Genomic DNA, 22321 nt, shown 5'->3' on the forward strand with positions numbered 1-22321 from the left:
TTAATTTCCTATCACAATAGTCACCCCTTTCGAAGTAGGGAATTTTAAAGACCAAATATCAAATGTTAATGGTTACACTAATCTTGTACTAAAAAGACCTTCCTATTATGGCGTTGTAGGCTATAGCCATATCTATCACTATGAAGACATGTTGAAGAGTCAGACACTTAAGATAAGTGTTGATTGTGACTGTGATCTCTAGGGTGCCTTCCATTAGCATTTTTAACCCTTCAATCCTAATCAAAAGGGTCTTCACAGGAGTTAGTCTCGAGGAATTTATCCCTATCTAGGATATTGCATCTCTATATAGGATTTTAACTAAGTTACATCATCCACCAATACCCTATAGACCTAATGATTAGCTAGAACTATCAAAATTACCAGTGCATCCTCATGGAGGTAAGTTACCCGCTCTCTATATTCTAGAGTGAAAATGATAGGCTCGTGTCATAGATTTTATTACGATTCGTTGTCAGAACCTATTTTTCATACTTCCTCTTACTACAGGAAGTATCTCCCCCTATCGAGGTGCCCTTTAAAATCAAATTGATCTTAGACAGGATTTGAATAAGTCGACTAGGCTCTTCTCTATCTTCTTAAAATAACCCTTTAAATGCCATGATAACCTTTTAAATGTGGACATGCCCCTATACAAACTTTTTAAGATAACCCTTAGTATAAGCCACTTAATCTCTTTTTTCAACATGAAGTAATCCTCATTATCATGCCATTTGTTCTTACGTAATAAGCAAAAAAATTTAAAGGAGCATGCGTGTGGAGATTCTTTCATAAAGGGTGGATACTGAATGAAATATTTCCTCATAATAGATGTAAAGACTTAAGTGACGGTGGCATTTAACGGGGTTATGTATTTTTCAGGTTATATTATGCGATCCTTAATTGGCCTTTTTTCTTATTTTTCTTGAAACTATTATTTTTGCTAAGAGAGTGATTCTATTTGAAAGGTTTCACATCCTAAACCTCCTAGTAATAATAAGAAGACTCATGCTCAACTTACTGGCCTTTTCCACTAATATATGATTCTCTATAACTTGTTTCACCTTCAATAGCCTTTTGTCTGGTAAGGTATACAAGTCCTTCCACAAAGAACATTCCCTTACTCCACTAATCAAGGCCTCTAAGGCTATTAACGCAATTAGTTCCTTCACGTTGAGCATTTATTTAATGAACCTCTTCAAATATTATTTGATGGATTCCCTTTCTGATTGAGTAATGCTAAAAAGTTTTATAGAGCTCCTCTTAGCTGGTATGTTGATGCTAAAACAAGTTTAACATAGAGGTTACTAAAACCTGTGATACAACCCGACTCTAGGTTGTTGTACTAGGCTCATGCTGAGCCCTAAAAGTTATAGGGAGGAATTTTACACATAACATCACTTTTTTGGATGACTAACTCAAGGTTGTTATGTATATTTTAAACATGTTCTCATAGATCTGCTAGACCATCATAATTATTCAAAGTCATCTTTGTGGAAATATACTCCTTAAGGATGGGGTGTGTGAGAATCACTTTGACTAATATGACCCTTTTTATCTTATGAAGGTTGTAAACCTCTACCTGGATGTATTTGCTACCTAAACTTTTTCTATACTTTTGTCTACTAGGCTTTGGGGAGCTGGAGAATTCTAACATGGAACGAAGGGATTAATAGCTAATTTTTATCCCACAATGGATAGAGGGATCACATATGGAATGAACACTAGGTTCTAGAGCTTTACATTAGCAAGAAAAACCTTTAGATAGACTAAAAGATCATTTAGATTGGAAATGTAAACCCCCACATAAACATAAGATCAAAGGTAACAATACCCCCAACGAGTAATAGAAACTCGAGATTAAAAGAAAAATGAGTAAGCAATATAAATAATAGGGATTATGATGAGAAATGGAGATAATGGTCTTCATGAATAAATATAAAAGTATGGATAGGGTTCCTACAAGAATTGTAGATTTTAGATTAAAATTCATAACAACGACGAAACAGGTAATGAGTTTTGATGGATAGAAGAATTTAAAAAATATAAAAATAAAAATAATATGTAAAGGAGAGGATGACCTCTATAAATAAATTTTTATTTGTGAAGTTGGAAATAGAATTATGAAATTTGGATTCAAACTTATAATATTGGCTAAACCGGTAACATGTTTCAATGTATAGAAAAAATAAATAAAAATAAGGAAAAATGAGAAAAATATTTCAAGTAATTAGTGTGGTAGTAAGTAATAAAAGATAATAAATGATGGTTCAAAATGGAAAAAAATGATGGTGTGAGCATCAATTAAAAATCAATAACATTATTGTGAAACTGTAATAAGTTCAATAAAGAAATAAAGTGTAAAATATAAAATAAATATATTTTTAAGTAATAAAATGATCTCTAGGGTTTAGAGGAATAATTTATATGATTTATATAAGGATTGAATAAGAAAATTTAGATTTTTGATGAAAAATCATAAACTGACCAGTTGTGCACGAAACTGCAGAGCTCTTAATCCCATTGTTAGATCATACTGATAGTTTTCAAGGAGTCTTCTAACATACTATTCTACCTTGGTTTAAAATTTCAAGTCACTTGGTATTTGGAAAGGACTCAATTTAAGAAGATCAGGTAGTCTATGGGAAAAATCCAAAGAGGTATAGATGAATGGAAAACCTGTAAATAAATTGAATATTCCTCCTCCCTTTATCACTAGAAGTCCGACCAACTATGGTATAAAGAGGAGAAAAAAGAGAGAGAAAGGGGGAGCTTGAATCCATGGAGAATTTATGAAGAAAACTTGTAGAGGGTGAGGTTTAAGTGATTTCTAACAAGAAATCAAAGAGAAACAAGGAAAATGAGAGAGAAAAGGGTGAGTTTAAGAGTTAAAGTGTTGATTTAGAGAGAGAAGTGAAGAGTTTGCAAAGCAAGGAAGGAAGGAAAGGCTTGATAAACTTGAAGAATTGCCTTGAATTGTTGTGATAAAGATGTGAGATGATTTTTTAACCTTTGATGAAGTTTAATTAAGTTTTTACATGAAAATCTCTATTATGTTGGTTATGGAACTTATGGTTTGAAGGAACTGTGTTATTGATGTGTAATATCATTTGAATGGTGTTGTTGAGAATGAAAAAGGATTGGGTAAGTGATTAATTGTAAGAAATTGAAAAGAAAATCCTTGGATTATAAAATTGAAGTTTTGGCCTAGTGTAGGTTTAGGAAGAACTTGATTGGTTGTTTTAAATTGTTATGATGGTTGTGTTAATTTGTGTTATATGGGGTATTTTAAGAATGATTTAGTTGAAAAAACTCATAAAAAGGAAAAAAAAAAAGGAACTTTGATTACCATGGTAGGGATTTTGGCCAGCACTAAGGAAATAGATATAGACTTTGTAGTATTGTTGTGTTATTTGTGTTTAAATTATGTTGTTGTTGGCATATTTAATATGGTCATGGAACTAATTTCATGAAAATTATGAAAGGAACTTATATTCCTCTTGAAATAGAAATTACTTAAAACTAAGTATAAGATGGAATGAAATGGTTGTTTTAGATTGATGAAGTAATTATGTTATGGTAGAAGATGTTGTTAAGTTGCATTAATAATAACACTTTGAATGTTTTGAAAAAACATGTAAGAAGATAGCTTTCAATGATGTTGTGATGCATGTGAACATCTAGTTTGCTTGTCAAACTTATCTTTCATGTAGCTAAAATTTTGATAATTTTATTAACCAACTTCTAGTTGAAGTTAGAACTTGAAAACGATGGAATTTAAAGTAGGTTTCTTCATGAAATTTGTAGATATTGATGTTAGATTTCTAATAAAACTAGTCTTGATTAATTTAGAATCATATAACTTTAGATATGAGCCAAAGACCGAGGAAAGATCTAAACAGACATTGTATTAGATAGATTTTGTATGCCACTGTAGTGGATGGTTTTGGGCTTGTAAATGAAAGTTTTGGATTTTGTTTTATTTATAAAGGTTGTATATTTATGTATTAGATTTCCATATAGACAAATCACACCTAAACTTGAGTTCTAAAACTTTATTTATGATTAAAACATCAAACAATGTTCAGGGTTGGGCGGACTAAACCGACCAGGATTAGTCAATTTCTAATCTTTGCTTGGAATTGCTTTTGATTGAGGGTTTTAACATTTGAATTGATAACATAAGTATGGACATGGAAACTATATGTGTGTATCGAAGTTTAAGTATTTTCATTGCTATTGGTTTGAAAATAATAGTTAAATAAGAATTGAATTGAAATTATGATGTTGGTTGCATTGTTGATAATAATTCCCTGGTGGAATAGAGGAGGCTGCGAGGATAGGACTACATCAATGAGTAGGAGCAACACGTACACAGGCTCAAGGTAGGTGCTTAAAACCCTCTTTTTTAAAAAAGCCTACATATGTTTTCTTTATTGAATTGTTGCTTACTTATTGTCATATTATTGTGAAATTGATATATGTTATGAAGAGAATAATTAAATAAAAAGTTAAAGTGCAATATTGCACATAATAGTCAAAAAGGATATTTGAAGTTGAAAGGTTTTGTTGGTATTCAAAATGGATGGTTAGGAAGGCAATGGTTTGTTTTCATTAGAAAACCTAAAAAAAAGCAAGAAAGGGGGAAAAAGTGATGTTGAGGATATATTAGTAAAATTGATTAGTCTATCATAAGGTGGGAACTAATGGCATCAGCGGTTATTGATGACCGATAAAATTGATTAGTCTACCACGAGATGGAGACTAATGGCATTAATGGTTATTATTGGCCGACATAATTGATTAGTCTGTTATGAGGTAGGGATTATTGGTATCAGTGGTCACTAATGACCGACATAATGATTACTCTTATAAGAGGTGGAGATTAATGATATATGTGATACCAAAATTAAGAATTTATTTGATTAGCCAGTCATGAGAGCATGAACTTTCAAAATTAAGCAAAATGGAAAAGTAAAAGGTAGCCATGTATAGGCTAAAACGGAGTGTAAATGACGGTTGAGTATAGGCTGAAATGAAGAGTGAATGGTAATCATGGCTGAAATAAAGTATGTTGCGACAACATGTTCAGACCTGAACTTGGCGTTGTTTGACAGAGTGTTTAGATACGAAATGGGAAAAATACATGGTGGCTAATTTGATGACCCTAATGTGATGTGATAAATGATTATTAGATGGTTCATTTATAATGGACTTGGTGGTAGTTTTGACAAGCCATTTTCATGATGATTGATGAATGTATGATAGCACACTTAGAATAAGTTTGGTGGCATTTTGATGAACCAATAGGTTGTTAATATGAGCAGCTGAACAACCCAATATGACGTAAATGTTAGTGGGTTTTGATAATGAATTTAAAAAAAGGACAAATGTAGATTATACAAAAGGTCTAATTAGGATGGGGGACAAACAAAGCCTGTACTAAATAAATCTGTAGGAAATAGGTTGATGACAATTGTTCAGGTAGTTGTATAGAAGGAATTCCAAGAATGTTACGATAAAAAAATAAGTATAAGTTTAGGTCAGTGAAGGCAAAGATATACATTAAGAATTATGGACTATTATGATAGTTCAAGTACATCAAAATAAGGAATAGCTATGGTAGTTCAAAAATGGATGATAGTGGGTCGTTAAGGCAACTCTGAATACGGGGAAAAGAAGGGTTACAGTATACAGACAAAGAATAGATTTTAATATGATGAAAAGGCATACATGTAAGGTAATAAATAACCAAAGTATTAAGTATACATGTTATGGTATGGTAAATCCTATATATGTAGAAGGTAATAAAAGGAAAAGGGTTGGAGCTACAACTAGTATAAACCAGAATGGTTTATTGTGAAAGCTCAAAGGAATGTGCCTATGATGACCATGTGTATATATTGTGTTTTCAAGTATAAGGAATAACTTTCAAATGCTAAAAACAATTGAACATACGACATGTTTGTTGATAGTAGTTCACATGCATGAATAAGATGTTGATAATAATGCAATAATAGAAATGGCAAACAAGGTAAAGGATTTGTATTAAAGAAAGAAAAGGATAATGACTGGAGTAATGGTTATAAATATTGATGAGACATTTAAGCATGAAATTGACAAGAGAATGTTGGTATGCATATAGATAATATATGGATGGTTTGATGTATGATAGTGAAAGTCAATTAATATTGCCTATAGTGGTTATGCTTTGATTTCTACTGGATGTTTTTATGGAAAATTTCTTTTTTTGATGAAAAGTAAGTGTGTGTGTGTGTGTTTGTCAGATCAAAAAATATAAAAGGCTGGAGAACTAGCAAGTTCATATACATGATTTACAAAAAAGGACAAACTCCCTGAAGACATACATCAAAGCCAATAAAGAAAACATATTAAGCTAAAAGGATTAGCTGACAATGGTTGAATGAGGAACCAAATCTAAAACAAGGTGTCCAATCTAACACAAAGCACAAAACAAAAACAGGCTGTTGATATCGCTTTTTATGTTGTTGATTCTTATCTTGTTATGGTGCTGGGTCTCTCTTTTTTTATCAGCAAATTTCTTTTTTTATGGAAAATTTCTTAGAAACATTGTATGTTGCAGGTTTTTTTATACTATCTAGTAGCTTATTATTTAAGCCTACCATTTAGATTGTAATGAGTATGAGATGATGTGTTGTGAAATCTGTAATCCCTTAGGCTTAATGAATAGTTATTCTAAAAAAATAAAGAACTGTTAAAGGACCCAAACAAATGAGACTCTACTGAAATTTTATGGAATAGACTTAAATTTTATATGAAAGGTGTTATTAAGAAAAAAAAATACCTAATTTCCTCTAAGATCAAGGCTCAAAAAGTTGTAAAGATTTCATGTTGTTATAGCCTCCTCTAGATAATGTAATTGTCTCCTATCTGAGAAGGCAACTAGTGGTTGAGAAGTTAGGACTAAGGGTGCTACCTTGTGTGCGAAGACTCGTCAAGGTTGTTGGCCTTGATTTTGGCCTTGAGTGACCAATACTGCCTCAGTGAGGAGTTAGACCTGATTAAATAATTGTTAAAGCTCTGATGTATTAGATTTGCCAGTGATTATAAGGAGGTCCGTGACACGTCCCATCCTAAGTATATCTTGATTGTCTACCATAGATTAGCTCAGGAAGGTTAAGAACCAAACCTAGAAAAAAGTTGATAGTTTTTTTATCAATTCTCACAGACAGCACCAAGTGATGATGTTCTAAAATCTAGTATGCTTAAGAATGAAGTTTTTTGGTGTTCGGACAATGAGTAATCATATGTTCATATAAATATTTCATTCTCTAGAGATTAAGAAGTGGATGATTGGAGGTAGAAGGCCTAACAACTGCAAAAACAATCATTTTTAATGGGGTTTAGGGACCCTTGGACGATAAAGTCAATAATGTTTAAGAAAGAGATGGCAATAAATGAGATAATTAGATTCCTAGAACAAGAGTGTTTGTTTTTTTTTTTAATGATAAATGCTCTGGGATTTAAAAGCAAAACTGTCTAGAGAATAAACAAATTGAGCCTTATAGCCCAATATGTGGCCTATAATGATCTCAAGGCCTTTATCCCTTTGTGCTAGGCACAATGTCAAGCCCACGGTCGATAGGTTTGGCAATACATTAGACCCATGATTAATTTAGCTTGACATGCAGCTAAGCCCCAAGTCAATGTGTCGAGAAGGTCGCCAGACCCATACCCAATTGAACTTGGTGCGTAGCCAAGCCTAAGGACTATAGATCTGGTAGTTTGCTAGATTCATGTCCAATTAGCCTAGCCCAAGGGTGTTGGGTCTGGTAGCTCACCAAACCCATACTCTCTTGAGCTAGGCACGATGCCAAGCCTAATGGTGATGGGCATGGCAGTTCGTTAGACCCATGTTTGCTTAAGCTTGGCATATAGTCAAGTTTAAGGATGTCGGGTCTGACAGCTTGTCAAGCACATATATGCTTGGGCTCAATGCATAACCTAGTTCAAAGGCATTGGGTCTGGCAACTTGCCAGACACATATCTACTTAGGCTCGACACGTAACCTAGGCCAAAAGCGTTAGGTTTGGCAATATATCAGACTCATTCTCAATTAGGCTTAGCACGATGTCAAACCCAAAGGCAGTGGGTCTGGTACCTTGCCAAGCCCATGTCCGCTTAATCTTGGCAAATAGTTGAGTCTAAGAGCTGGGTCTAATAGCAAGTCAAACTCATGCACAATTGGGCTTAGCAAACAGTTAAGCCCAATGTCGATCTAAGCTCGTAACCAAGCCTAAAGACACTAAGTCTGATAGCTTGTCAAACCTATATCCACTTAGACTCGACTTGTAGTCATGCCCCAAGATATTGGGGCCTGAAAGCAAGTTAAACCCATGTCATTTGGGTTTGACATTCTACCCAACTTAGAAATATTGGGTATGGACGCAAGTCCTTTTTATTTGTGAATGAGTTATTATCGTGTCTTTAGACCTTCTAAATAAATATTTGAAATCAAAATTTATTTTTTATGACACTAAAAAATATTTATCCATCAATGGACATAGATAATTACCCTCCTTGATTATATTTTTGCTATGGGCAGTTGTCTCTTAAAAAAAAAAGAATTTATCCTTTTATTCATGACAACGAGCTCGAAAGAGAGAGAGGTAATATGATTTTCTTTTCTTGATGCATAGATAGAGGAAAAGCTTAACTTAGATAAGAGAGAGAGGGGGGTTGGGGGGGGGGGGACGATAAAGTCCAAATGGCAAGCAATTATTGAAGAATCTAAATTACACTTTTTTAGAAAGCACAAAAATTACTAAGCATTCTTATAGCTCTCGAACAAATAGAGGGTAAGTTCATAATTTCGACCTCCATAGCAGACACTTGTGCGAGTCCGCATTGAATCTATAATGCCATTGTATCTGGATCCACGGATAATGTTATAGAGTGTAGATCTATAGTAAATGCCATAATTTTATATCCTTCCAATTTTAATTATTTTATAAAACCCCAATTACTGTTGGCAAACACTGCAGTCTGTAGTAATATGTGAGTGATGCAACCAGTGAGCCCAGTAGTAAAACAGTGAGTCGTGAATTTCCTTCCCTGATATCAAGAGAAGAGATTAGAGGGATCGAAATTATTCAAGACTAACACAGAGCACTTGCTGATTGATTCATCAACACTACATATTGACTACATATTGACCAAAAAGAAAAACTCAAGGACAGAGAAGGTGAAAATATTTGAGCATAAATAAAACAAGTGCCCAAGGACACAACCATGACATAACGTTGATATCTTAGACCTGGACTGAATAATGTACATATTGGCCAGTCCCAGATCCTTTTGGACTAGTTGAATCTTTGGCGTACGCTCCATAACTGAACGGAAATATTATATGTTGGGAGAGCTCCGGAAGGATCCAAGGGATTTAACAGCAGCTGCTCTCAAGATGAACTGGTGATATAATGCAGCAATTGCAGCACCAATGAAAGGTCCAACCCAGAAAATCCACTGAAGCAACAACATAAAATTTACATGAGCACAAATATGTTACACCAAATATGAAACTAATTAGGAAATATATATATATATATATATATATATATATATATATATATATTACTGGGAATTAGCCACGCACATGGTCATCCCATGCCTTTTCCTTGTTGTAGATCACCGCAGCTCCGAAGCTCCTAGCAGGGTTGATACCAGTACCGGTGATTGGAATAGTGGCCAAGTGAACCATGAAGACAGCAAATCCAATGGGAAGTGGTGCCAGTACCTATAGTTGGAAAGGAAATTAGTGAAAACCAGTTGATAACCTGGATTTATTACTATGAGAATTTCTAATTTTGATTTTATAGACAGAGGGGCATGGAGCACGAACAGGAACATGAGAATCCCTTGCATTCCTCTTGGGGTCGGTAGCAGAGAAAACAGTGTAGACAAGAACAAAGGTGCCGATGATCTCAGCACCTAACCCAGTTCCCTTGCTGTATCCGTTAGCAAGTCCATTGGCTCCACCACCGTAGTTTGTGTAATAAGACTTTTGGAATGCTTTCACAAGTCCACATCCACATATGGCCCCCAGGCACTGAGCCACCATGTATAGAATGGCACGCACCAAGGAGACCTTCCTAGCCAAGAACAAACCGAAAGTCACAGCCGGGTTAATATGTCCACCTGCATAATTTTTAGCAAATCCATCGGTCCCATTTCAAGAGATGATAGAAAAACAATTCAGCTATACGTGATTATATTATTTCCATTACTGACCTGAGATACCAGCAGTGCAGTAAACAAGAATAAAAATCATGCCACCAAAGGCCCAAGCGATGCCAAGAATGCCAACCCCACCACATTCATCACCGTTTTTATTAACGTCAGTCTGGCTCTTGTAACCTATCACGGTCAAAACAGTGATGTACAGAAACAAGAGCGTGGCAACGAACTCAGCAATAATAGCCCGATAAAAAGACCACTGGGTTATTTCCTCAGCATCGATCAATGGCGCTGGCGGAGGGTCATGATAGTCCTTGGCACTGAATTCGCCTCCAACTTCAATGTCCTTGCCCATAGCTGTTGATGAGTTTGGTGAGAGACGAAGCTAAAGCGGTATGGTTGGTAATATAATTCACTAACAAAATGTTTTGTGGTGGAAGTGTGGAGAAATGCTGTGCTATTTATGCATGCGATGTGTTGGAGAGGAGTGAGTGTTAAATTAACTTAGCTTCGCCGCCCCACCTCACAATCTATGATTTCTTAAACTTTCCGTGACCCCACGTTGGACTTCATGGGTGTGCTTTTTCCGGCCTGCTGTCAAGATGGTTCCAGCCTCCACTCAATTCTTCGAGCTTCACATGGGTTTTTACTACATAACCTGTCGGATTGAATTTCCAAGAGATAATCACTTTTGACCATGAAATAAATGACCCAACTTTTACGGTGTAATTTTCTTTTCTTTCTCAATCAGAAAGGCATGAACAATGTTATCGATTCCATCAACACTAAATAGTTGGTGAAACCGGATCGGAGACCTAGTGACTTCAAATTTAAACTACATTTTATTTCAAATTCCTTTAATGTTTGCATATTGATATGGTGAAAACCCAATTTATCATGTTGAATCTACCACAATAATAAAAATGAAATATGTATATAAAAAAACTTTTTCATTAAAATTTAAATTTTAATAATATTTAAATTATTATTGTACTTCTCCTCGTATAATACTATTCATTTTAGTAGTATTTTTTTCTTTTAGTTTTTTTTCCCCAATCCATGTTTTTTTTTCCCTTTAATTTCAATTCTATCTTTCAACATTAGATTTTTTAAGGACTAGAATTTATATTTTTTTTCAATTTATTTTTTTTATGTTGTCCTAGTCTTATAATCCGGATCACGGGTTTAACTGATTGACTCGAGTTTTTTCTTTTTATTTTTGTAATAACTTTTTTTCTCAATTTCATTCTTCAACATTGGGTTAATTAAAAATTGAGCTTCGTTATTTATTTCGGTTTACTTTCTAGAAAGTTATTTCCATCTCATGACTCAAGTCACGAGTTTGGTAGGTTAACATGAATTGACTTGAGTCATTTTTTATTTCTCTTTTTAATCTATTTTTTAATTTCAGTTGCATCATTCAATATTAGATTTATTGATGATTAAGTTTCATTACTTGTTTCAATTTGCTTTATATTGGATTATCTCAATTATATGATCTGAATCGCGAACTTGGCAAGTTAACTTAAGTTCACTCGGGTCATTCTTTTATTATTTTTTAATTGATTTTTTTTTATTTTCATCCTTAAATATTGAGTTTATTGAAAATTAAGTTTCATAATTTTTTTTATTTATATTTTATGAGATTATTATGATTTGATGACCTGACATGTGAAGTGGTAATTTAATCCAAATTGATATAATAAGTTATCGTCTTAATATTTGTAAAAAAAATGATATTAAATATTTATGTTGAGTTAAATTATATTTTTATTAATAATTCAAGTTATTTTTTAAATTGACAAGTTGATCAAATTACATTAAATGAATTTTAAATTTTTTTCCTACTAAAAATTACATTATCAGCGCCGACATAATTCTTTAATTTAAAAGAAAATGATCTCACCAGGCGGGTGAATAATATAATATATTACTGTATTATTAATGGGCTCACCATCAATTTAATGGCTAAAATAATGAATCGCGACCTTAACACATTCAAGTTGATCCGGCCAATAATGAAATCCTCTCTTTCATTTCATGCCTCGAAACGCTCTGTTCGAGTTCAATACGACAAGAGTGGTCGACTGTTAATCTCCTGGAAAATCATTAAAAAAATGTCCCTTAAATCAATACAATTAAAATCTGATGATCAGTCATCAACATTCAAGAGACTTGATTGATTTCTCCAAAGCAAGAACGGAATTACCTGCCCTCGCCTTGTTTCCTTTCTCCAAACAAACCGGCGTTGTTGCCGTCCAGCCACCGGTGAAAATCACATGCTTATTATGAATCATGACGTTGTCAGCAAACCGACCATATACAATAATCCATTTCACCTCGACCGTCCGTCCAACTCTCTCCAGCCACGTTGATTGCCCCATCCACTCAATTCATGCCACGTTATATTGACCCCACATTGCAGCCATCAATCATTGCTTAAGAATCAAATTTCTGTGCTTATCACTAATCCGTCACTCCCCCAGTTGAAAAGGAACATTTTCAGGAAAAAAGAAATTAGTACGGGAAACATTCCTGGATGTTATTTTGCCACGTTTCAGAATGTGATAATCATGGAAAACTCTGTCCTTTAACATGAGAGATCTTGTTTGTCTTTTAACCACTTATTACTATATTTGGTCGGTTGTCCACTAGTGTTGAACTACATTCCCATATTTCTTTAGAATTTTATTAAAAAACAATAACACATTTTGATAAAAAAAAAAATTGAAAGAATGATATAGTTGAGAAAATTACTAGTTATATGACCCGCGCAATGCTACGAGTTAATGGTTTTTACATAAAAAATATCAAAAAAAGTTAAGATTTAAAAGTATTAGGTCTTTTTGCAAAGCTATATATAAAAGTCTTGGGTGTGGCTGCAACGTCTAACTCAAGAGTAATATTTATAATATTAATAATAATATTAAACTTGCATGATCCAAGTTTAAATGGGTCTGACTGCAATACCAGACCCAATAGTCTTAGATGTGGGTCTGGTTGTAAGGTCATGTCATAAAAGTATGATAATTAAATAGATTAATTAAAAAGAAAAAAACCAAAAGGAAGAAAAAAATTAATGAAGAAAAAGAAAAAAATCTGAATTAACTGGATTAACCCTTCAAACCAGGATAACCCATCAAACCTTGGATTCATGTCGTGAAAGTTTATAACTAAATAGAAAAAAAAAATTGACGGGTTAACACAAAATTAACTGGGCTAACCCGTCAAACCCGGGATCCATGTTATGAAAATTTGATAACTAAATAGAAAAAAAAAATGAACATTAACAAACTAAATTAAACGAAAAAAATTAATTAAAAAGAAAAAAACAAACAAAAAGACATCAACCTTTTCACTGTGGACTACAGTGTGCAGTCCACAGTTAAAGGCATAAAAACAGCAAAAAAACTAAAAGAAAAACTAAAAGCATCAGTCGATAACTAAATAGAAAAAAATTTAATATTGATGAAATAAATTAAATAAAAAAATATTAAATAAAAAGAAACAATAAAAGAAAAAAATATAATAAGGAAAAAACTAATGAAGAAAAAGAAAAAAATCTAAATTAACTGGGTTAACCCGTCAAACCTGAAATCCGTGTCATGAATAGTGAAAGGCATAAAAAACAAAAAACTAAAGGTTTTAGCCTTTTCACTGTGGACTGCATGCAATATTAAAAGATGAAATCGGAAGAACAAAACTAATGAGGAAAAAGAAAAAAAATCTGAATCAACCTGGTTAACCCATCAAACCTGGAATTCGTGTCATGAAAGTGTGATAACTAAATAGAAAAATGATTTATTATTAATGAAATAAATTAAAAAAAAGATTAATTAAAAAGGAAAAAGCAAAGAGAAAAAAAACCTACAGGAAGAAAAAAACTAATGAAGAAAAAGAAAAAAATCTGAATAAACTGGGTTAACCCATCAAACCTGGGATTCATGTCATGAAAGTCTGATAATTAAATAGAAAAAATTTAATATTAAGAAACTAAATTAAAAAAATAATTAAAAAAAAAACTAAAGGCATCAGCTTTTTCACTGTGAACTGTATTATGTAATCCACAGTAAAAGGCTTAAAAAGGAAAAGAGAAAAAAAAAAGGCACACGCCACAGGTTAAATTTTTTTTCTTGCATAAAAAATATCAAAAGGGGCTAAGATTTAAGAGTGTTGGGTCTTTCTGCAAAGATATGTCTAAGAGCCTTTGGTTTAGCTGCAACGCTTGACGCAAGAGTAATATTTATAATATTAATAATAATATTAAACTTACATGACTCAAGTTTAAGTGAGTCTGGCTACAACACCGGACCAAAGAGTCTTGAATGTGGATCTAGCTGCAAGATCGTGTCATAAAAATGTGATAATTAAATAGATTAATTAAAAGAAAGAAAAAAACCAACAGGAAGAAAAAAACTAATGAAGAAAAAGAAAAAATTCTGAATTAACTGAGTTAACCCTTCAAACCAAGTTAACCCGTCAAACCTGGGATTTGCGTCATGAAAGTTTGATAACTAAATAGAAAAAAAAATTGACGGGTTAACCCGTCAAGACCAGGATACATGTCATAAAAGTCTGATAATTAAATAGAAAGAAATTTAACATTAAAAAACTAAACAAAACAAAAAATAAATTCCGGGTTAACTCGTCAAACTTTAAAAAAAGCAAAGAGAAATTCCAGGATATCTCGTCAAATTAGGTTAACCCGTCAAACCCGGGATCCGTGTCATGAAAGTATGATAACTAAAAAAAATTAACATTAACAAACTAAACTAAACTAAAAAAATTCATTAAAAGAAAAAAAACACAAAGAAAAAAAGCAAAAAAAAAAACCCATAATGACATAAAAAGCAAAAAATAATAAAAAAACAAAAAAAATTAAAAACAAAAAAAAAAGCTTAGCGTTTCATTGTGAACTGCACAGTGAAACACTGAACAGTTTTAGTATATGTTATTAATTAAAAAAAAAAGAAAAAAAATTCGGGTTAACTCGTCAAACCAAGTTAACCCGTCAAACTCGGGATCCGTGTTATGAAAATCTAATAACTAAATAAAAATATAGCATTAATAAACTAAATTAAACAAAAAAATTCATTATAAGAAAAATACACAAAGAAAAAAAGCAAAAAAAAAAAAAGCATAAAGACATAGAAAAAAAATAAAAGAAAAAAAAGAAAAAAAAAGAAAAACAGAAAAAAAGAAAAAAAAAAGAAAGAAGAAGACTGCTCAGCGTTTCACTGTGGACTTGCAAAAAAAAATTAAAAACAAAAGAAATAGCTTAGCGTTTCACTGTGGACTGCACAGTGAAACACTAAACAGTTTTAATTTATGTTATTAATTAAAAAGAAAAGAAAAAAAATTCAGGTTAACTCGTCAAACCAGGTTAACTCGTCAAACCCGAGATCCGTGTTATGAAAATCTGATAACTAAATAAAAAATTTAACATTAATAAACTAAATTAAACAAAAAAATTCATTAAAAGAAAAATACACAAAGAAAAAAGCAAAAAAAAAACGCATAAAGACATAGAAAAAAAACAAAAACAAAATAAAACAAAACAAAAAAAAAACAAAAAAAATGGAAAAAAATAAAAAAAATAAAAAAAAAAGAAGAAGACTGCTCAGCGTTTCACTGTGGACTTGCACAGTGAAACACTGAGTAATGAAAGTTTGATAACTAAATGGAAAAAAAATTTAACATTAACAAAAAAAAAATTTATTAAAAAAAATAAAGAAAAAAAACAACTTAAAAAAACAAAGAAAAAGGCAAAAAAAGAAAAGAAAAAAAATTGTTTAAAAAAACAAAGCAAAAGGCAAAAAAAAAAAAAACAGCTCAGCGTTTCACTGTGGATTGCACTCAAAAAAATAATTAATTAAAAAGAAAATCAGAAAACAATCAGGGTTAACCTGTTAAACCCGTAACCAGTGTTATGAAAGTTTGATAACTAAATAGAAAAAAAATTAACGTTAACAAAAAAATTAAACAAAAAAATAAACAAAATAATATTCATTAAAAAAAACAAAGAAAAAAACAGCTTAAAAAAAGAAAAAAAAAAGCAAAAAAGCAAAAAAAAAAAGGAAAACCAGAAAAAAAATCCGGGTTAACTCGTCAAACCCGGAACCCGTGTTATGAAAGTTTGATAACTAAATAGAAAAAAAATTAACATTAACAAAAAAAATTAAACAAAAAAATATTTATTAAAAAAAACAAAGAAAAAAACAGCTTAAAAAAAGCAAAAAAAAAAAAACAGCTTAAAATAAAGAAAAAAAAAAAAAAGACTTCTCAGCGTTTTATTGTGGACTGCACTGTGCAGTTCATAATAAAACACTGATTCCTTAGCTATTGTTATAATTTGACAAATATAAATAGTTGAAACACAATCATGAATTTGAATTTCGTTTATATACAATAGTGATTATTTAGTCATATTTCAAAATACATGTCATTTGCAAATTAATTAATCTCAATAAAAATTAATTCAAATTTTTTGAAGGAGATGAGGTGATCTGAAGGTAGGGAGAAATAGGGGAAGACAAAAAAAAAGAGAGTTATAATTGTTTTCAACACGCTTAATAGAGTTAGAAAGATTTTAATGAGATAATTCTAACTATAAATTGAAAGACAACCAAATGAAATTATAATTAACCCTAAATTAGCTCCAAATAAAACTTCTAATCAATTATCACTTATTTTATGGTATTTTAATATACAGTTAGAATCGTCTCATCAAAACCTTTTTAATGATATCAAATATGTTCAAAACAGACTTCTTGATAACCTATTTTTTTTATTTTTTCTTCATTATTTTTTTCTATTTTTATATTGAATCTCATTTTTTTATTATTAAATCTTTTAAAATTTTGAGTTGAATTTTATACATGTTAATTAATTTAAATAAAAAATAGAATTTGAAACACTCGATTGTGATTAAACTATTCCATTTCCAAATAATTTTCTAACTTTTACCATTTTCCCGAAACTTTCATGAAATTATGCAAGAATAGTAAAAGACACTATCTTCAGCAGATTTTACACATTCTTATGCAATCAAAGTCGAGTTTTGTCTACAATGTTCATTTCGATACAGAACTAGCAATTTTACTCCAACCTTAATGACTCTGTCCATAAATTTGTTTAAGTTTCTCAATAAACTATAGTTATATTCTTACAAACATTGAGTCTATTGCAAAATCTTTACTCAATGCAAAAATACAGTCCTTAGTTAATTAATTAATTAATTAATTAATTAATCCTCCACGCTTTTTGAAGGTGTATGGGTATTTAATTTTTGTTTTCTTTATATGCTCATTTGTGATATAACATTAAATGATCTTCGCAGCCCCGTGGATTTAGTGCCTCCACGTTCAAGAAAACACCTCAAAAGCATTATTTTTAAGCTTTTACTTCCTATGTATTTTTTTAACTGTTTGAAATATAAATAATTTTTAAAATCTATTAATTACATTGCACATATCACATAAAATAACCACATCAAATATAATATTAGATGTGTGTTTAGTAATGCGATGCATAATACTTTTTAAAAATATTTTTCAATTAAAAATACATTAAAATAATGCTTTTAAAAAATTTTATTTTTATTTTTAACATCTACCTATTAAATCCACTAAAAAAAACATTAAAATATTAATTTAATATTTAAAAAAATAATTTAAAAAAGCAAGTCAAGACCTACATTCACTCCTTGGAGTAAGAAATCCATTTATGATCTTAAAGGAAGAAATCCATTCTAATTAGCATCCATACAATTTAGAAAACTCTCAATTTTAGTATATAATTTATCTAATAAGCTCGCAATACATAATAGATAGTTTTTGGGTTGTTTGTGAGTGTAATTGCGGTAGTTTTTTAAAGTGTATTTTCACTCCGAAAATATATTAAAATAATATTTTTTTTTATTTTTAAAAATAATTATTAATATCAACATATCAAAATGATCTAAAAACACCAAAAAATATTAGTTTGAAGCAAATAAAAAAATAAAAAAAAATTTAAATCAAAAAAAATATTTTTAAAATGTAAAAACAAATAAGTCCTTTCTAAATAAGGAATACATAAAAAATATATCATAACCCTAATGGATTTTCGATCAAATCACAAAAAAAATCCATTCCTTAGGACCTAGAATATAAATATAGTTGAGTTTAAATTCCATTAAAAAAACTTAAACTTTATAATGAGTGTCATATTCTTAATTTTATATATTACTCTTCTAATAAAAACACACGAGTCTTCTTTCCTTCCGGCTGCATACTGAGATAATGCGACGTCGTTGCAATCCAGCAAGAAATATGTGGCTAAAAATTAACCACATGACTGTTCTATGCTTATAATTTCTGCATCTGCCGAAACAGGTCATGACTGTTTGTGTATCATGACGATGGTGGCGTGACCAACCGTCCAAATACCTTCACCCCTTTACCACCACCGTCCATCCAGCTCAGGCCAAACAATCTTATCACCGTTGATTCTCCTAACCACTCACCTCATGCCACGTTGCATGGACCCCGAAGAGCAGCCACCAACGATTGATTAAGAATTAAAAACTTTTCTGGAATTAATCGAGTGACACCGGTCTAGATAACTATATTAAATAAAAAAAAAAAAAATTCCACTGCCTATCACTAATCGATCACTATCCCGATTAGAAAACAACACTAAAAAGGAAAAGCTAAAAATTGGAGAAATTCTTGGATTATGTTGAGCCAGTTGTTACGCATTTGTGCTAAAAATAATATGCGAAAGCAGGTTGGATTTTTATTAAAAATAAATAATTAAACTGAATTTAAATAGAAATCGATTCAAACCGACCAGTTTTAATTCGGTTCAGTTTTTTAAATAAAAACCAGTTTAAATCAGTTTGGCTCGGTTTTAACCTGATTTTTTTTTAATTATTTTTTTTTCAGTTTTTTTTATTTAATTAGTTTTTCAATTTTTTTACTTATTCCTATATGAAAGTGATATTTTAGGATTTCTTTTAACCATGAATGACTTACATGTTTTGGTCGGTTGTCCAGTAGTTCACTAATGTAATGTTTCATATGATGATCAACTGAGAATATGGCAATTTTTGTGTGAAGTTGCTTAGTTTAATTTTGAAAGAATAAAAATCAATTTTTATTCTAGTGAAAAAGATTTTGTATGATTGAAAAAGATAAGAAAAGTTTGTCTAATTCTCTCCTCAATAATTATTATTTATAAAATGATAATAACACCAATATTCATATAAACTATAACACTATAGAGAAAATTTGGTGACAACCCCTCTCTCCCCTATTCGCACCCTACAAGGCTACAACTAGTCACCCTCTCCGCTGTTGACCAACCACAAACCACCATATTATCAGTGACACATCAACGACGACGACACAACCAACAAAAGCGCTCAGTCACCATTGGTTTAACTCCTTCCATTGTCGATCTCTTTTGCAAAACCCTTCTCCACTATTTTCAGTTGAAATCAAACCTTTCACCGGCAACCCACGCTTCTCACTGAGAACTCAGCTCGTCCCTCTTCTCCATAACAACGAACAGTAACAGCAATCAACGAGAGAGAAGAGAAATCGAGAGATAAAATGAGACTTTAAGTTACTCGACCTCCTCCCATGAGCAGCAGTGAGCTTCATTACCGGTACATGGAGGATGGCAAGGAGGAGATGCAGTCGGTCCGCCCGGGGGTATACGTAATTAATTATAGTAATTATTAGAATTAATTCCTACTATTTATTATTAGCTTTGATTACTCTCCATTAAGTCAGAATTAACCTAAAAATTTTGGGTATAAATCTCATGTTTTTGAACTGAAAAAAATGTTTAGGTTTAAAGAAACTCTTCTCAAGAAAAATAATTAGATTATGGGTTAGATTGAACAAAACAAGAAGCTAAAAAAAAATAATTTTTGATGAGTTAAATAATTATTTTATAATAAATTAAATTCAAGATAAAAATAAATTAACAAAAATTAACCCCGAACCCCAAAATCAATCTAAGGTGCTCGAGCCAAGCTAAGTGCATGCATGTAAGTTAAATCCATATCATTTTGTTAGGTTTATTTATAATCTTTTGACTTTCCACTAAAAAAACCATAAGTTATTCTTGTATTTTTTTTTCACGGGATAAAAGATTTTGGATTTTACAAAAAACATATCAATCAAGAGTTTTTAAGATGAATTTCTTATTTACCCATGATTTTAATTATATTAAAGCTCAATTTTAAATAACTTATATAAACGAATAATTTTTAATAAAATTTTAACATAAATGGAATCTACTTTAAACTTGCCATCAAATATACCAGGGATGGCATGGCTTCAAGGTTTTAAAATGTTTCAGGTCTATTTTGTCTAATCTGATCTGGGCTCCCTTTTAATCCTCGGCTGCCTCTTTGGCTTCCAATTGTGCGTGTTAATAATATATCGAAAAACAAATAAACAGCACAAAGCAAAGCGTATCGAGAGTCGGGGCAAATTAAGTGGTATAATTCACATAGAGTTCTAGTTATGGTGATCAGATTGACATTAGTGAGTTTGGATAATTGTCTTCACAGCAATCAGCATTAAGATGATCCAGAAAAGTCGCCCCCGATGCTACAGGGAAATGGCAGGTATTTATAATTTCTCACTCATCTTGTTTGGAACTTGCACCTTAATTGCAGTAAATTGCTCGATGATTCATTATTAGAGGGTGTAAAACCAACATTTTATGATATAATTAATTGACATATTTCAGATTAAATTTAAAATGAAATTGGACTTTGTTGGAATTGTTGTTCAACACATATACTTAAACATCAAACATTAACATGTGAAAAATTAAATGTGAATTAATAAGTCTCAAAAAATTCTTGTAGATTAATTTTTAAACCCAAAAACTTTGTATCCAAAGTTGACAGATTACAAGGCTTTCAAGTGATTTATATAATGTTTTGGGTTTTCGAATATCATATAGGTAACGGAAATTATAAAATAAAATTATTTGGGAGTTCATAGGATCCCATTAAATATATCTAGAGTTATTTAGAAGTTTATTATCATTAGATCTGATTTTCTTCGGATTTGAATAATTTTTTAAAGGTTGGATTATCACAAACCATAAGCTGTTCAATTATTTGGTCTCCAATAGTAATTCACATGAACTATCGATGAGAAATCTTCTAAATTGATATTTAAAATAGGAGGATTGTTATGCCTATAGTGTTAGCTCTCTATCATGTGACTTACATAGTTTTGTTTCTATCTAACAAACAACCACACTAAAAAAAAAAGAATAGCTTACTATATATAGAAAAATTTAAAAAACTCTATAAATTAACAAAACATCAAATTTTCATCTTAATAATATTCATATATTAATTTAGAATTTTTTTAGAAATTAATTAAATCAAGTAAGTCCTTACTTGATTTTTCTAGGTTTAGAAATATAATCCCTATATTAATTATATTCTAGTTTTTAATTTTTAAAATATATTTTAATCAAGTTATACTTCATTAAATCATCTCAGTTTAATTTTTTACTAATAGTTTTTAATGTGTATGACCCATTAGGTTCCGAATATGTTGGCTCAAATATAAATTATTATTCTAATTAAATAAAATTAAATAATTAAACAATTTAATTTATTATCAATTCAATAATTAATTAATTTATATTTGAAGATCAGGTGCATCGTCTAACAACGTGTCATGATCCTTCAAATATTAAAAAAGTCATTAGTGGTTTGACTTAACCTTTTAGTGACTGATTTCTCGTTATAATTAATGTTCTTTCATCAATAATATTCTGATTTAACATTAAAGTATAAGCATGTCTGTCATGTTAAATCATGTTTGTTCTCTATATAATAATTATTGATTGTTTGAATAAGATTTGAAACTTTTTTCAAATATCATTTCACCTTGGCCAATGATTTCTAAGTCAATACTATTTGAGAACAAATAAAAATTTTTCTCTAATTCATTTAGGGTGATAGGGTGATGAATCCTCTCTTGATCACTTAAATACCTTCATATAGTTTATAAGATACCCAATGTATGCCCCTTCATTACCTTGATTAAGATAACATGTAACAGGATCAAAGCACAACATT

The 22321-nt window shown here is 31.0% G+C and overlaps 1 protein-coding gene across 1 annotated transcript; it reads right to left on the reverse strand.

Annotated features, from left to right (window-relative positions):
• Positions 1-9062: 9062 nt before the first annotated feature.
• LOC133676765 (aquaporin PIP2-2-like) lies at positions 9063-10678 on the reverse strand. The gene is made up of 4 exons (XM_062098498.1): positions 10270-10678; positions 9881-10176; positions 9635-9775; positions 9063-9504 (listed from the first exon to the last, which is right to left on the reverse strand). The coding sequence occupies exons 1-4, from the start codon at positions 10568-10570 to the stop codon at positions 9385-9387; spliced, it is 858 nt and encodes a 285-aa protein (XP_061954482.1). The 5' UTR covers positions 10571-10678; the 3' UTR covers positions 9063-9384.
• Positions 10679-22321: the final 11643 nt, after the last annotated feature.

This window comes from Populus nigra, chromosome 17 (assembly GCF_951802175.1).
Source record: "Populus nigra chromosome 17, ddPopNigr1.1, whole genome shotgun sequence".
Taxonomy (NCBI): Eukaryota; Viridiplantae; Streptophyta; class Magnoliopsida; order Malpighiales; family Salicaceae; genus Populus; species Populus nigra.

What these genes read in the sequence shown, in the direction of transcription:
- LOC133676765 (XM_062098498.1), bottom strand. Translation starts at nt 10,570, where the DNA reads ATGGGCAAGGACATTGAAGTTGGAGGCGAATTCAGTGCCAAGGACTAT. An exon ending in CAAGGGATTCTCATGTTCCT is followed by an intron (nt 9,776 to 9,880) that starts GTTCGTGCTCCA and finishes TTCCAACTATAG; the next exon opens with GTACTGGCACCACTTCCCAT. An exon ending in AAAAGGCATGGGATGACCAT is followed by an intron (nt 9,505 to 9,634) that starts GTGCGTGGCTAA and finishes TTGTTGCTTCAG; the next exon opens with TGGATTTTCTGGGTTGGACC.